Source organism: Trachymyrmex cornetzi, unplaced genomic scaffold (genome assembly GCF_001594075.2).
Source record: "Trachymyrmex cornetzi isolate Tcor2-1 unplaced genomic scaffold, Tcor1.1 scaffold621, whole genome shotgun sequence".
Taxonomy (NCBI): domain Eukaryota; kingdom Metazoa; phylum Arthropoda; class Insecta; order Hymenoptera; family Formicidae; genus Trachymyrmex; species Trachymyrmex cornetzi.
Window position 1 is genome coordinate 82,509 of NW_017299939.1, and position 14,871 is coordinate 97,379.

At 36.2% G+C, this 14,871-nt stretch overlaps 1 protein-coding gene across 2 annotated transcripts in view; it reads right to left on the reverse strand.

Annotated features, from left to right (window-relative positions):
• Positions 1–14,871, reverse strand: part of kuz (zinc-dependent metalloprotease kuz) — a 141,861-nt gene that overhangs the window by 14,608 nt on the left and 112,382 nt on the right. For both annotated transcript variants that reach the window (XM_018516296.1, XM_018516295.1), the window contains exon 2: positions 2,613–2,876. In XM_018516296.1, coding sequence (XP_018371798.1) covers positions 2,613–2,876 — 264 coding nt within the window. The remainder of the gene's footprint in view (positions 1–2,612; positions 2,877–14,871) is intronic.

Here is a 14,871-nt window from a genome sequence, read left to right on the forward strand (position 1 = left end):
TTTTCGCTGATTGGCTGAAAATGGTACGTCGGCCGAAGAACTTATGCTTTAAGCCGTAAGAATTGGGTTTTGCGCAATTCGCTTAAATCTTACGATTAAGATCTAAAGACTGCGCGGGAACATCTTAGAAATACGTCACTTAAGGCTTAAGGTTTACGGCTTAGGACTTCTTAAAGCGAGGTTGTGGACTCAGCCTAGTAGTGACAGTCTTCATCGACTAAATAGACTAAGAACTTCTTCAATCTCTAAATTAAAATATAACTTTCGTGGCATTATCCAAAGGAAACCGGGACAGGTTGCGTAAAATTGTAATATGATAAATAAACTTGATTCATAATCCGAAACGTTGCTTCCATAAATCATTAAAATGAAAATAAAAGTCCCACCTGGTATCTACGCTGACACGCACTTTTGCGTGTCACACCTGGCATCGGGAAACGTTGCGGAAGTGATACAAAGAAATAGTACTACCTCGTCGAGGATGCATGCTGTAGATTGCAACCAGAACGTATACCGACGACAAAACGAATGCGGAGGTTGGACAGACCACAGAATGTGTCGCGGTTACATTTAAGTATGGTTCTTTGTTTGTACAGTTGAAAGCACTCTACTTCTATTAAATTTAGTTTATTTTGACGGAAGTTCTTTGAACATGCAGGATGTCTTATAAGGATAACGTTAAATTTCAGTAACATATTCTGAGGTGGATTTGAAGACGGCTTTCCTTCAGCTGAGATATATTTGATTTCATATTTCATTGCAACTTTAGAATAATAAATATCTTGAGAATTCTACGTGTTACGTCAAGACTTTGCCAAAATTAATTTTTACTTGACATAAAAATAATATCGCTTAAATCACCAAAATCGATAATTTGTTAAGTAATTACATCATTAAACACACACACACACACACACAAAGAGGTTCACTAAAATCTGGTAAAAATTCCCTGAATATTTCCGGATCTTCTAGGTTTTACTCAAGTTTCAGGTAAAATTAGAGAATTGTTACTATGCAATTTTGATATAAATTGGAATACAAGCAACACAAACAAACTGTATATTAAAAATTAGTGGAAGACAAAAATTCCACGAGACTATATTTATCATTTTCTACAATTGGAATCACAACCTATAGAGAAGATTCATTACAATACAATAGTGAGCTATGTCTTCTATTGAATGTTGTCTTCTATTATTATTCAAATTTTTGTTATACAAACTCACGAGATACAGAAAAATGTACATAAATATACATGAATGTATATGATATATTTATTACTAGTTGATCTATATTTTACATTAATAAAAAAATCAAAAAAACAAGATTTTTAGACAGAAATAGAATTTAAATTTAAAAGTAAAATTCCAAAAATTTTTCCCGAATGCCGAGTAAAATTTCATGAAAGTTCCTGATATATTTTCAAGGATAAAAAAGAAATCTCCTAAAATTCCAGGTTTTTTCCAGACAGTAAACACCCTGTTTTATACTTCAATTTATATTCCAATGGAAAAAAAGTTTCCTGTGTTATATCCTCCTGCAATATCCTACTATTATTTTCATTTTTTTCCTGTACTATTACAAAAATAATGATATTATAAATGTTACAGTCGTAAATAAATATTTATATGTTAAAATTTTTATAGTTTCTAAAATCAGCGTTTCGATATTTACTCCGAATCCTCTTAGCCTTTACTTTCCTTTGGCGTACATGCAATCGTTTTATTACTTTTGCAGAAACAAATGCCTCTATTTCTCCCGCAATAAATATTTTCAGAGGATGTTGCGACTACACGAGTATAAACACAGACACTCATACAATTTTATACCGCTGTCTACGTGACCCTCTCGCGAGTAGAAAGCTCGAACGATCGCTGCCGATCGATTTCGTGTAACTTTACATTGCGAGCATCATTTATGCAAATATATAGGGCACCAAGAAGATTGCAGACTTGATGTCATAATCTACAAGTCTATATTTGGAAAAGTGTATGTTGTGTTGTGTGCGTCAATGTAGATACTATATTGTTCAAGTTGCAGATCTCTACCACATTATAGTATATACACGAAGTATCTCTGAATCGGTCCTAACGACAGATATTATAGAAATAGCTGAGGAACATCATGTTGAGAAATATATTGTAAAAATTACTGAATAGAAGAAAAACAAATAAATTAGCCATAGGTGATGTACAATTTTAATATCGATCGATGATAATGTGCATGGCAAATATAATGTAATGTCGAACGGTCGTATATATACGATCTATTTTGAAAGGTCAAACAAAAATAAAATCGCAATGTTAAATTTACAGAAATATCAATAGAAATTGCAGGCAGTCAATCTTGATTCTATTTCATTAAAATAATAATATCAAATCAAGCACGTTCTTGGAAGCTTCATACATAATCAAATAAGAAAACGGGATTGCATAATTTCATAATATTCGTAACATTATCCAAATTGTGTTATTTACATATCAAACTTCGAATTATGTTTAATTACACTAGTCTCCTTAATTGCGTTCAGAAACAGATGTAGATTTAATGAGTAATTAAAGGAAAATGCGGTTTATCGAAAATATCTCATAAAGATATATCGTCAAACATACCGACTAGGTTGCCTTGATAAACGTGAGAGACGTCGGAGTTGTACTGTCTCTCCCCCGTAGAGCCTTCAATAATTAAATTGTTGCTAAAGGTGGTCGAGTCCCGCTTTAATCGAATGTGGAAGTCCTTGCCGTGTGCGCGAAACTTTAACGTCACGGTACTGTCGCGGTTGATCGACCTCTTCGCCCTCAGGTGACTTCGATGGACTTCCTCGACAGGATATGACAGCGTTTCGTAGTGGCGGATGTACTCGTTCAGTCGACGAGCTGCAAGAAAAGCATAAATAAATTCTTAATACATTTCAAGTCAATCTTCATAAAATAAGTGTTAAATTAAACTTCATCCAATTTCGAATTTCGACTTGTCGCAGCCGTGAAACATTAAATAGCCTAAGACTCAATTTAAAGTTCATTATATGGAAGCCGAGGTATATAAAATTATTATCAAGTCGTAAATGTCGAGCATTTTCTGTAAAATCGATTTTTTTTTTATTTCTAACTAGATGTAACCTTTTAAACCATGAACAACAGAATTACATTTTATTCTATAAAGTTTAAAGCGCATTACAGATGTAATAGCCAGCCGAATTCGAACGTGGAAAAACTCTACCGGGAGCTTCCTAAAATATTTGTAAGAGCAGATCGATCGAATAATTCAGCATCCACCATGTAGATTTGTGTGTATATACTACAATACAAGTTTATTCGCCAACGAAGAGAGAACTAGACCTCTTTTCACTTAACAAGTTCATATTGCACGATAAAAACGGGATGATCTAATCTGTTGCTGATTGAGAGAACTGAATAGAGAAACCCTCCAGAGATTCACTTCGGAATTGCGTTGCGTAACTCATCTCTACGTTAACGAGACAAAATGCCCTGCGGAGAATAACCTGGTAGGAGTTCCCCTCTTTCGCTCCGCATTGCTTGTAATTTCCAAAAGCACAACATGAATTTATATCAGGCGACTTTTGTTCGCGAAAAAATCCAGCGTAACCGTGCGCGACAAAAGGGATGCAACGGCCGCCGCTACGCGGAAGAGCTACCACAATCTCGCCAGGTTTTATGTATCTGCCGGGCGATACGAGGGTTGTGCACCGCGGCACTCTCTTGCTGTCCAGAATCCCAAACGCTTTCCGCGAGATGCACGCGATATTCTCGGCAAGCTCTCGGAACAACGTCGCCGTAGTGTATGAATATTATGGAGGGCAAAAATGCACTTTCCTCGTCGCGTCATTTAGCCGATTTCTAAAGAGCGCCTCCTCGCAAGCACCCTGCATTATGCTTCACGAGACGCGCTACCTCCGCTACCTCGCATTCACGATAAGTGCAATTGCGCAAATGAGTAAGCTCGATGCCAGACGCGTAACTTTTAAGGCTGATCACGGTAAATGAGGCATGCAATTCTCGAAGTTCTTAATGCTTTTGAGCCTATTTGCCATGTGAACAATGCTAAATTGCGTCGCACCAAATGAAGATATCCGTCTCCGAGCAGAAAATTTCTCGTTACGTATAATATAAGATTTATCTTTATAGAAATAGATTATTCTTTTTTCGCTCCGATGTTTACATGACATGTAGTTACAAAGCGAGACCATTCCATTATCCCGGAAATTCGATATCCGGAAGTTCGATATATTTTTATTCGTGAAGAGAGCTATTTTATAAATATCGCGGAGAATTTACGAAAGGTCAAGAGGAGTAATTTATGCGTCCAGAGAGAAAGGTAGAAGGAAATGAAACTGTTTTATGATCGGTATTTTTACCTTGACGTCAGACATTTAATTTCATTATGCGCTGAAGAATTATACGTGATGCTGCACCCAGTATCCGAGAAATCATGCAAGAGTGCATTGCGCGTTCGAGAGCTATAATTATAGCATCTCCTATTAGGCACAGGACTGAGTATCATTCCTCTTTCCATTACTTATTCTGATGCTTAAATGACATCTTTTAAACGTATTTAGTGCTGCAATTTACGGACATCGAAAGAAATTCTGATACCGAGTGATAATGCAACTGAATGATATTTTTCGAGATATTTCACTTCCACGTAATATATTGCGAGTGGAAAAATTGATTTTTATGAAAGCGGATAGCCTTTACTTTAGCTTAGCGAACACGGGGATGTTAAAAAAGAAGACAAGAAAGAGAAGTCAAGGCTCTCTAGGTTTCATTCTTAGGTTGTAGTATTGGAATAAAGAGAAATTTTACGCAGTAAGCTCGAAATAAGCTGATTGTCTACCCTCGCCTAGGACTCTCGTCTTCGCCCGTCAAATCAAGCCATCGAGAAGAAGGCATAAAGTGGAACAGGAATGGCTTATCAACCGACGTCCGTTCACGTTAAAGAAAACGTTTCATCGTTCATTTGTTATATAGTAATGAGATTATATTAGCCCGCCATATATTCATAAAATGATATTGCAATCTCTTTGTCGTCTTGTTTCTAAAAAAAAAATAACTACTATCGGTTGTACCTATTTGTTGCCAATATCGACATGACATTAGCCAAGGTATAAGAATCAATAATAAGATTATATATTTTTAATAAATATAAAGTTAATTGTTCCTCTTAATGAAACATTAATTGAATAGCATCACTTTTTGCTTCTTAATTTTCGATATAGCAATACAATTATTGGATGAACGCGCCACCTTTGCAATTTTATAACTTTAACGAAACAGCATTATAAGATAATTAATAAACAAAATTTGTAACGTTTTTATAACGCCTTAATAATTAAGCTTCAGATTAAAATTTCATTAAAGGCCACGTGAATTAAGAAATCAGATCCCTTACAACGTATTCACACTTTATTCGTCAAGCATGTTAAATCAATTTCCAATGCTAAACAATATCGTAATTATATTATTATGGAACAGAATTGCGAGATTCGTTAAGGAATAATAAATTCTGTTTTACTACTAAATCTCGTATTTCGGTGAATACCCAGTATCAAATAAAAAGTCGGAAAACGAGATGCGACTCGCTTCCACATTTCCATCCGCTCTCGAATGAATAGAAGGATTTGAAACGAAACATGAAAACGTATCGACATCTAAAGCTGCAGGGACGCATATGATGCATGAGACAGACTGCGACGACGTACCTTTTTATGCATTGTAGCGGGAGAGGCGGATCGATACGTGTTCGTATAACGTTACTAGTTTATCTCAGAGCGTGAAAATTCCGCCGGTTGTAGCGCGAAGAAATAAATCAAATGCGCCTGCATCTTTTCGGTGCAAAAAAATATACCTCTGTAATGCGTAACGAACGAATGATATTTCGAATATGCGATAAAATAGAATAGTTCGCGTCCTACGTAATAATAAAAATAAATTCCTCCTGCAATCATTTTACCGGCAAAATCATGGAATTATAGAATTAATAGTTTACGTTATCATAGAATTAAATATAATTAAAATGCAGTTGCATAAGAGAGCACACTTTGCCAAATGCACCTCATCTGGCATATTCAACATAAATCTCCTCTCACCTTCCGCTTTTCCCGAATGATCGAATGTCCGATGGACCATGCGACAGACACAGTCAAACTTATTTCGTTCGTTGTTTGCAGCACGGAACAAAAATCAAACAAAGTGAAAAATGTAACGTACCTCATAATCCTGTGCCAGAAACAAAGAGACACTAGGAAATGAAGAGTCATTACCGCGTTTCAATGTAATTTCATCCGCCGTTGTAATCCTATTCACTTTCAAGAGGCTGTAGTAAATGAATAAAGCGTTCGATGCAAACTCGATTTACACAAACTGTCAAGGAAATTGAATCAGCCAGAAAAATCTTTTTTCACAATCTGATAAATATGAGATAAAATGGAAACAAAAAAATAATTTCAATATTTTCACTTCTACGTCAAATATGTGTAATCAACATTCGAAATTGTGCATATAACAAGAAAATTGGAATTATATCCGAACTTGCATAATGATAGGATTTTACTCGAAAAATCCTTGATTAGTCGCTGTGGATTGTTATGAATTCACAATGAGCTCGGTTCCTAAATAAATCCGCTTCTATAACTGTGAATGACTTCCTTGAATAATATTTATCGCTTTATCCAAGTTTTAATTACGCTGTAACGAACGTTTCCAATATTCTGGCACTGAAAAAATAACTTTAGCCACGCGGTAGGACGACAAAATCCATTTCGGAATGATAGGGACGTTGGTTTCGCAACTACTTTAATGCATCGAGGAGAAAAAAACAAAAAGCAATATTCTGAAGAGACGAGAAGAGATGATATCGGAAAATGAAGAGCGGTAGTCTACTCCTCATTCTATCCCGCAATTTTCCGAGCTGTGTCTTCAGCCATGCTGGTATTCTTTCGCGCGAATTGCATCGAAAACGCTCCACGAAGCGCCATGATATTTGGATACGAAGATGAAGGTGTGGCGAGACTGGGAACAAAAATGCAAATTGTGTCTACCCGGCGGGAACCATCAATCCTCTCGTTGTCGACGTTCTCTCGTAACGCGACAAAAGCATTGTTTAAACCTCTAATATATTTCGAAACGCGCGAAATATATCCTTTGTACTTTAAATATAAATTATCATGCATGCACAATTTTATGTATATTATTTTATAATTTTTTTTGTTCACACACACGGTGCACCGAGTTTCGCGAATATAAAGACGATTTTTTTGAAAAGAGAATTTTAATGCTTATTTCATCTTCTAATTAATTTTTTAATTGATGACCGTTTTATAGTAGTGTTTGGATAATGATATAAAAAACATGCTTTGTGAACGTACTTTGAAATAATTTATTCCAGTTCTGGAAGCTGTTTGATAATCCTTGATCTGCTTAATTCTTATTATACGAGTTATGTAATGTATTATATGATGTATGATTTTAGTTGACTCGTTTGTGTAAATTTCATTTGAATTCGTTCCGCTTTGCATTACATATGTGCTTTTCTTTTAGATTGTAAAAAGGTTTTATTTTGTACGAATCCAACAATAATAAACAATTTATCAAAAACACTTTCACAAACAAGTTCCATAAATTCTTTCTGTAATAAATAATTTTGTAATTTTATAATTCTCTTTCTGAATTGCATATTTATATTTTGTCGATTTTTTTAAAACTTTATATAGAAAGATTTTGCTAAAGTATCTAAAAATTTAGTTAGATATAGCTTTGAAAATAATCTTGTTGGAATCTCAAATGATGAGCAGTACCATAAAATGTTTTGACATTCTAGCAACCAGGTTGAACGTTCTACATAATTATTTTATGGTTCAACAAAATTATTTTCAGATTTGTATCTATCTAAAATTTTAGATACTTCAACAAAACTATTCTTTCCGTGTACCTATATTCTCCGTATATGGTCGAACTGTATTTGATACAGAATTCTCAGTGATTGCGATCGTCACATTCGCTACGTCAGAGTAGAATTAAATCTCAAGGTAACGCGTATCAGATGTGGTTATTGAGGCAAACGGGTCAGCGCACGTGCCATTATGCTCTTTGAAGTTCTATGGGCGTAAATATCCAGGAGCTCCATATCGCTTTTACACTATCGCACGTTTCGGGAAGCATGTAGACTCTCCACCGCGTCGCTATTAGGATAAAGTGGAACACAATCAACGTCTCTCCCTTTGCCAACCAAGTATGCGTCGTAGATTGTACGTGGTATTGTCGTGTACTGAGGGGGAAACCGAATCATTATTGACTCGAAATTGAAACCTCAGCTACGATACTGTTTATTACGACGGGAGAAGGATTTCGTCGATGTATCTCGAGTACAATCGTACTTTCCGTTTTCCGCCAACGTTCAATCTCACTAATGAACGTCGCGTGCTCCGGACGCGACGGATGCAACGGATTTCTATGGTACGGCGAAACAATAATAGCGAGACACCGGATGCGGCGAGAACGATACTTTCGCGGTTGGCCGATGTGTGCTTTCAGATAGAAGCGATGACGGCAGTTTCCAAGCTCCGGTCAGATCCGCTTGATCCGCTGCGCCAACCAGTTTCGGAAGGATTCCATTTCCGGACGCGACATTGCGCTTACCCGCATACGGGAAAGGAACGTCTCTCGGATGGGAAAAGTCCTGGCGATTTGAAATACCTCAAAGTGAAATTGCTTCGGCATCCCGACACAGTCGAGTATTACCGTGAAATAGTCGCACACTACCATCACCCACATTCGCCGTGGTACCACTTTTCTTGTTTTTCCTCCTATCACGATCTCTTGTCGGACTCAACGCTTCTAAAGCGGCAATTAAAATGACCAGCTTTAAACGCCGTATGGCATCCACGTGATACCGACAATAAAATTAAGCCGAGAGCGCGTGGAATTCAATTTTCACCTTTTATCGCCGCATCTTAGGGGATAATATTTTTAAGCTTACTCAATCCCCCCCAACTCTTCGTACGTTAAAGCCGCGTATCGCGATTATTATCTTCGTTGCTTGCACGAGAAAAACCGTTTCGCGGTTGGATTTTCGTTCGAACGAGTTGAGCTAACGCTACTCTATACAAACAATAAGCTTCGAGATCAAATCTCTAACAATCCTAGTGATTTGACACAAGTTTATGAAATAATTTGTTAAATAATAGTCATTAAATAATATAAATATTTTTTTAACAAGAATTAATTTTAACTCTTTTATATTAAACTATTATTTAATTCATACACATGAACGTGAGATCACGTATAAAAATTAGTGATAAAGCTGCAGGTAAGTGCTGCATAAATAATTTCAAGTTATTAAACTCGTGTCTGCGTTCCTTGTTAGCGCATTCATTCGAGTTCGTCGTTACGAACAATCGCTTCACATCAAGGCTCTTGGCTGACTGTATCAATTCCAGGTGTCACTTGGTACTGACGGATGATATCAGTATTTCATCGAGGAAGTTGAACGAGGAGCATGAAAAACTCAATTTCCATTCTCTGTCGAAGGAACGTCATAAAAACCGAATAAAGATTAACGAATTCGAATTTATGCATCTTCGTTATACTTCCTGCAAAATCGCGTCTGGCATCGATCTATCGACATGGTGTTTTAATACCCCTTCTCTTCCTTTCCCCAGTGTATCGTAGAGAGGAACTGGTTTCCGGTACTTTTCTATACATCTACAGGAAACAACGTAGGAAAGGTCGGAGGGAGAAAGGAGGGTGTAATTCGTCATGGACGGATGAATCTCTCGTTGCATGGTTTATGAGCACATACGTTGGACACATGGCTCGTTCGCGATCAATCTCACGCGCCCGCATGCGCGTTATATTTGTAGAAACGAAAAAACAGGACTGTTTTTTTTCCTTTTTGCGAAGATTATTGGATTGAGGATAAACACAGCCTCAACAGAGGCTTCACAGCCTTCACAGAGGATCAGAAATTTTGGTTAATTAAAAATTGTAAAGGGTTTTCCAACAAGAGGTAGTATTTTAAATTATTAAAAAAACGCATTCTTTTTTTGTAAAAAAAGCTGCAATATTTTTATTCCAGTCCCAAATACAGACTGCAAGTGTTTTAAAAACGATATCCGCCAAATGGCTGCTTTGGCTTTTCTTACAAATGGTCATCCTTTTGACGATTTGTCATCGCATTTTCGCACATTTCGATTTAACACCATTAAACTTTTTCCTTTGGGACTACGTGAAGGATAAGATCTACACTAATGCTCCGCCTTCGACTCAAGTGCTTAAAGATAACATTAGATCGGTTATTCGTGAAATTGAGCCTGAAATGTGCGAAATGTGATGAAAAATTTCGTCAAAAGGATGACCATTTGTAAGAAAATCCAAGGCGGCCATTTGGCGGATTTTTAAAACATAATCTCACAGTCTGTATTTGGAATAAAAATATCACAGCTTTCTTACAAAAAAATGCGTTTTTTTATAATTCAAAATACTACTTCTTGTTGGAAAACCCTTTACCTTCCTAGAGTCCCCAGAGAGATGCAAAAATCTGGTTTTAACTATTCTAGGCCACGATAACTATGATTCATCTAATGGATCAGAAATCCATCTGGAGGGATAAAGAGAACAAGAAGAAGAAGAAAAAGAAGAAAAAGGAGAAGGTTATTTTTTCGGAAAAAAGGTACAGAACAAAACGGCTCCAGGTAGGATAAAGACTAAAGCAAGGAGTATTGGTTATGAAGTCTGTTCCAGTTTCATAATGCTCATCAAAATAACGATTGCTGATGATAACATGATAAGTTTTAATCAGAATATATATTAAGAACAAAGAGAAGTGCAAAACATAGTATTAAATTGAATTTAATTAAGCTATCTATGTTACACATCGATAAATCAAATTTAATCAAAATTACATATAAGTTATAAAATTAAATTAGGTATATTCAAAGATGGTTCGTTCTCTAAATTGAACTTTAGCTAATAATTTTCCGTAACTAAATATTAATCTTAATTAATATCTATCTAGAAATTATTTAGCAAAATGCAAGTTGATATATTAAAATATTTCAATTTAGATGCAAAATCTAATAAATATGTACAAGTTCTACTAATTAATCAACATAAGTGAACTGCAGGAAATTGGAACCTGATAACATCAAAAGTAACCACTTTTAAGACGATAGTCTCCAAAGCGAAATAGAACTCTCTACTGAGGCTCTCTTTGTGGTACAGACGTAAGAGAGGAGAGTCAAGAGAATTACTAACAGATACCGCATGATGTAACGCGACGGAATGGTTGCTCGCGTGTAATTAGTATTATTCCTGAAATAGTTTCAAACAATGCGGCGGACGAGCGAAACCGCGTAGTAAAATTAAACTAACTTCTAAGCTTCTGAACTTGAGCGTTTCAAAACTTTTAGTGCCTGCAAGCACTGTGTTTCGTTCGCATTTAAATATAACGATCGCGTGATCGCTCAACGGGGAAATAGAGCGCATTATGATGCATTGTAACAAGTCTCCGTGGTAATACCAACGGTATAAAGTATGTGCACCACGACGTTCGCTAATTGTTTATAACGATTTCGCCGTCACGAAGGATTTCCATGTGATAAAACGAAAGTTCCGCAACAATGGAACCGTTTATGCGACCCGTTTGTCTGACTTGTGCGCACTTCCGTCGCATAAATATTATAGATAACAGCACTATCAACATCTATAAAGTTGAACGAAGATAGAGTATTTCGTAGCCGCAACTTTCTTGAGAAAGACAGTGATTTATATACTTGTCAGACAGATTCTTGAGACTACTTCGAATCACTTCAGCATCTTGGTAAACACTCATCGATCGGATGTAACAAGCTTATAAAAAGTTCGAGACCTAATTAATGGAACTAGAGAGTTTATAGAGCATGACTACCCATCTCTCGACTGCGCCGTGAATTCACGGCGACGGTTCCCAACTTACACTTATTGCAAAATTACGTGGCGTAACGGAATTTGTTACCTCACAAGATAAATACACACATTTTGATAATGCAAAAAAATGAGTATTTCAAATAATCATAAAAAAGAAAAATATTTCTTTCTTTAAACCACCTAAAAGGTTTTAAAATTATTTTCTCTAAAAAAAAGTTTTCGAAAATAATTTTAGAAAATATCGAAAAATACCGAATATAACACACTAATAATTTCTATCTATAAAAAAATCATAATGCAGTTCTATTTTTTATAATCTTTTTCGTCTCGTAATTTCTTCAAGGATGTAACATTAAAAACGTTATTATTAGAAACGTGCGCGCGTATTTTTGAGATATCTACGAACACTGCAATCTCACATCGGATCAGTCGCGCAAAAACACTTTCCTGCAAAAGTCCGCTATCGTTATTCTCGCTGTTATCCACGATTCAAGACTACGCTATCGTAAAAACAACGACGGGATGTTTTCGCGAAACCAGTGCGATGTGGTAAAGTATCGGTATGTATCCCCACACATTCGACCACGTTAATTCCCATCAGATCAGCCACGGATAAGGTTCACCTCGCCTCGCTTCGTCTCGCGAGGACCCTGCATTATCTCCTCTCTCGCTCTCTCCGGTACCCGGAATTCATCCGTTCCTCTTCTCCAAGTTAACGTCGATGTTTACCGAAGTTCGCCCGGGGGACCGAGGATTTACCACCTCGTGACTCGAGGGGCGAAAATAGGGTTGACTTGGTACACGTTCGATCAGCCCCACGAGAGGTGAGCCCGTGGAATGTCTTTTCTTCTTACAGCCGCGCGCGCGTTTCCCCGATCTACGTGTTGATTCCCGTCGTAAGAGGATCTCGCGTAAGTAAAATGGAAGACGATCTCCTCTCCCCTTTTACCTCTTGCGCTCTTGAAATTCGTAGCGTCAAGAATTTAACGCCGCCGCGCCGGGATAAGGAAAGGATTTGCTCTGGACGCACGAACCGAGAATTTACGGAAACGTGAGTGTCGTTTCGAAAAGTAGGACGGACGATAGTATTTGTCATTATTATACCTATATCGTAGTATTGTTGCAGGGTGCACCGTAACCGAACGATGAATGGTGCATCTGACTCGAAGTTCTCAGCGTTACAGAGTTGCATGAAAGAAACAAACGACAGTTAGTGTATGATAAAAAGTCAGCTGATCCACAAAAATAACTTCTTTCAAAGAAAACAATTCTTTTCGCTTACAAATTATGTTGAATCAATATTCAACATTGCAGTTATTCTTAGTTAAAACATACTTTCAAGTGAATCAGTGTATCATTACATGTAGAGTACATGTTCGCTTAATTCAGTAAGTTTCCGCTTATCCATTGATAACATAGCAAATTATACACGTAATTATATCACGTACGGTACAAATGCGACATAACTACGTCACGTATCAAATTTGAGCTATGAATATATATAATTGGAAATTAGAACTGCTCAGCAAAAAGAAGTCTATTGTGGTTATTTTGATTCATTAAGTTTCCACTTGTTCAACTTAGACAACCGGTTCAAATGCTCGAACAACTATATTATACATCAAACTTAAATAACTAAATATTAGGACTGCTCAACAAAAAGGAAGTCTATTGTGGTCGATTTGATTTAAAGTGATAGAAAATAAGTATTATGTTTTTGAAAGAGTAATTAGAAAACGGCTCTAGATCAATCTCGGAGAATTAATTTTTAACGTACAGATTCGACTCGTTCATTCTGCCATCGAAGTGATCTCGATATCATGCAGAACGGACACACCATCGGGCACGGTGGATTTGATTGACCAAGCGGGTGTTAACTGAGAGACCGTAACGACGGTGGAGGAGGAATCAATTGACCCAATTTCACGTGCCGACCCTGTCTATCTCTATTATCTAATTTAACTATTTAGCCAACTGTTCGCGCACTCCCTCGACATAGAGACTGGAGAGGATAATACTTTCGCGCGAGCGAAACTCGAGAATCGTCGATTAATGCCGCCTCTTTCGGCTCGCGCCATCGATCGGTATTAACTTTGCAACCAAATGTAAGTTGTCTCGTGTGCTTTTACGTGTACCGGAGATATATCGAGTGACAGAAAGATGATATTTTTCTATCAAAATTTCAAATAAATAGAACGGTACATTTCCGATTACCACCGCGTATATAATAATCAATTAAAAAATATCTCTTTTTGTCGATAATTAAGATATTATTTCTTATTTTGAGAATATATTAATCATAAAAAACTACTCTTTTGTAATATTATTTCAATAATTAATATAAAAATAAAATTAAAAATTCAAGTCCCAAACGTTTGAAATATATAAAAATATATAAAATGATAAAAATCGCGAAATTAATATGATTCGATGTAATGATATACATATAATACAGTAGTGTAGCTGTTCTTATTTTAAAAATAAATGCATAATTTTTATATGGTATACTAGTTTCAAATTACATAATTAACAGATTTCACAAGTTTTGGTAAGAGTTACGCGAGCTATGCTTAAACTCTATCGCTGTTTGACAAGGAGCGCAAAGTATGGCTATAGAGGAGCTTTAATTGAATTAGTTTAGAAACACAAGTTTAACATTAGTCTACTAATTAATGTTATGGTTGGATAAGTGTGCGAAAAATTTTCTTTTCTTCTCATTAATTGTCGTTGAAGCGAACAATGTAGTGCAAAACTAAATTTCGCATGAATTAAATATATTTCAATTCATACTTCACTTGTGTAATGTCAATTTTTCCAATAAATTATTTCAATAATTGTTAACACAATACACTGTTAAATCTATAGAGTCAAATTTAACTTACTGTGAGTCGCCACTGCTCCTACTCAATCATATCGTTATTTTATATTAAAACAATGATTATATTTGATA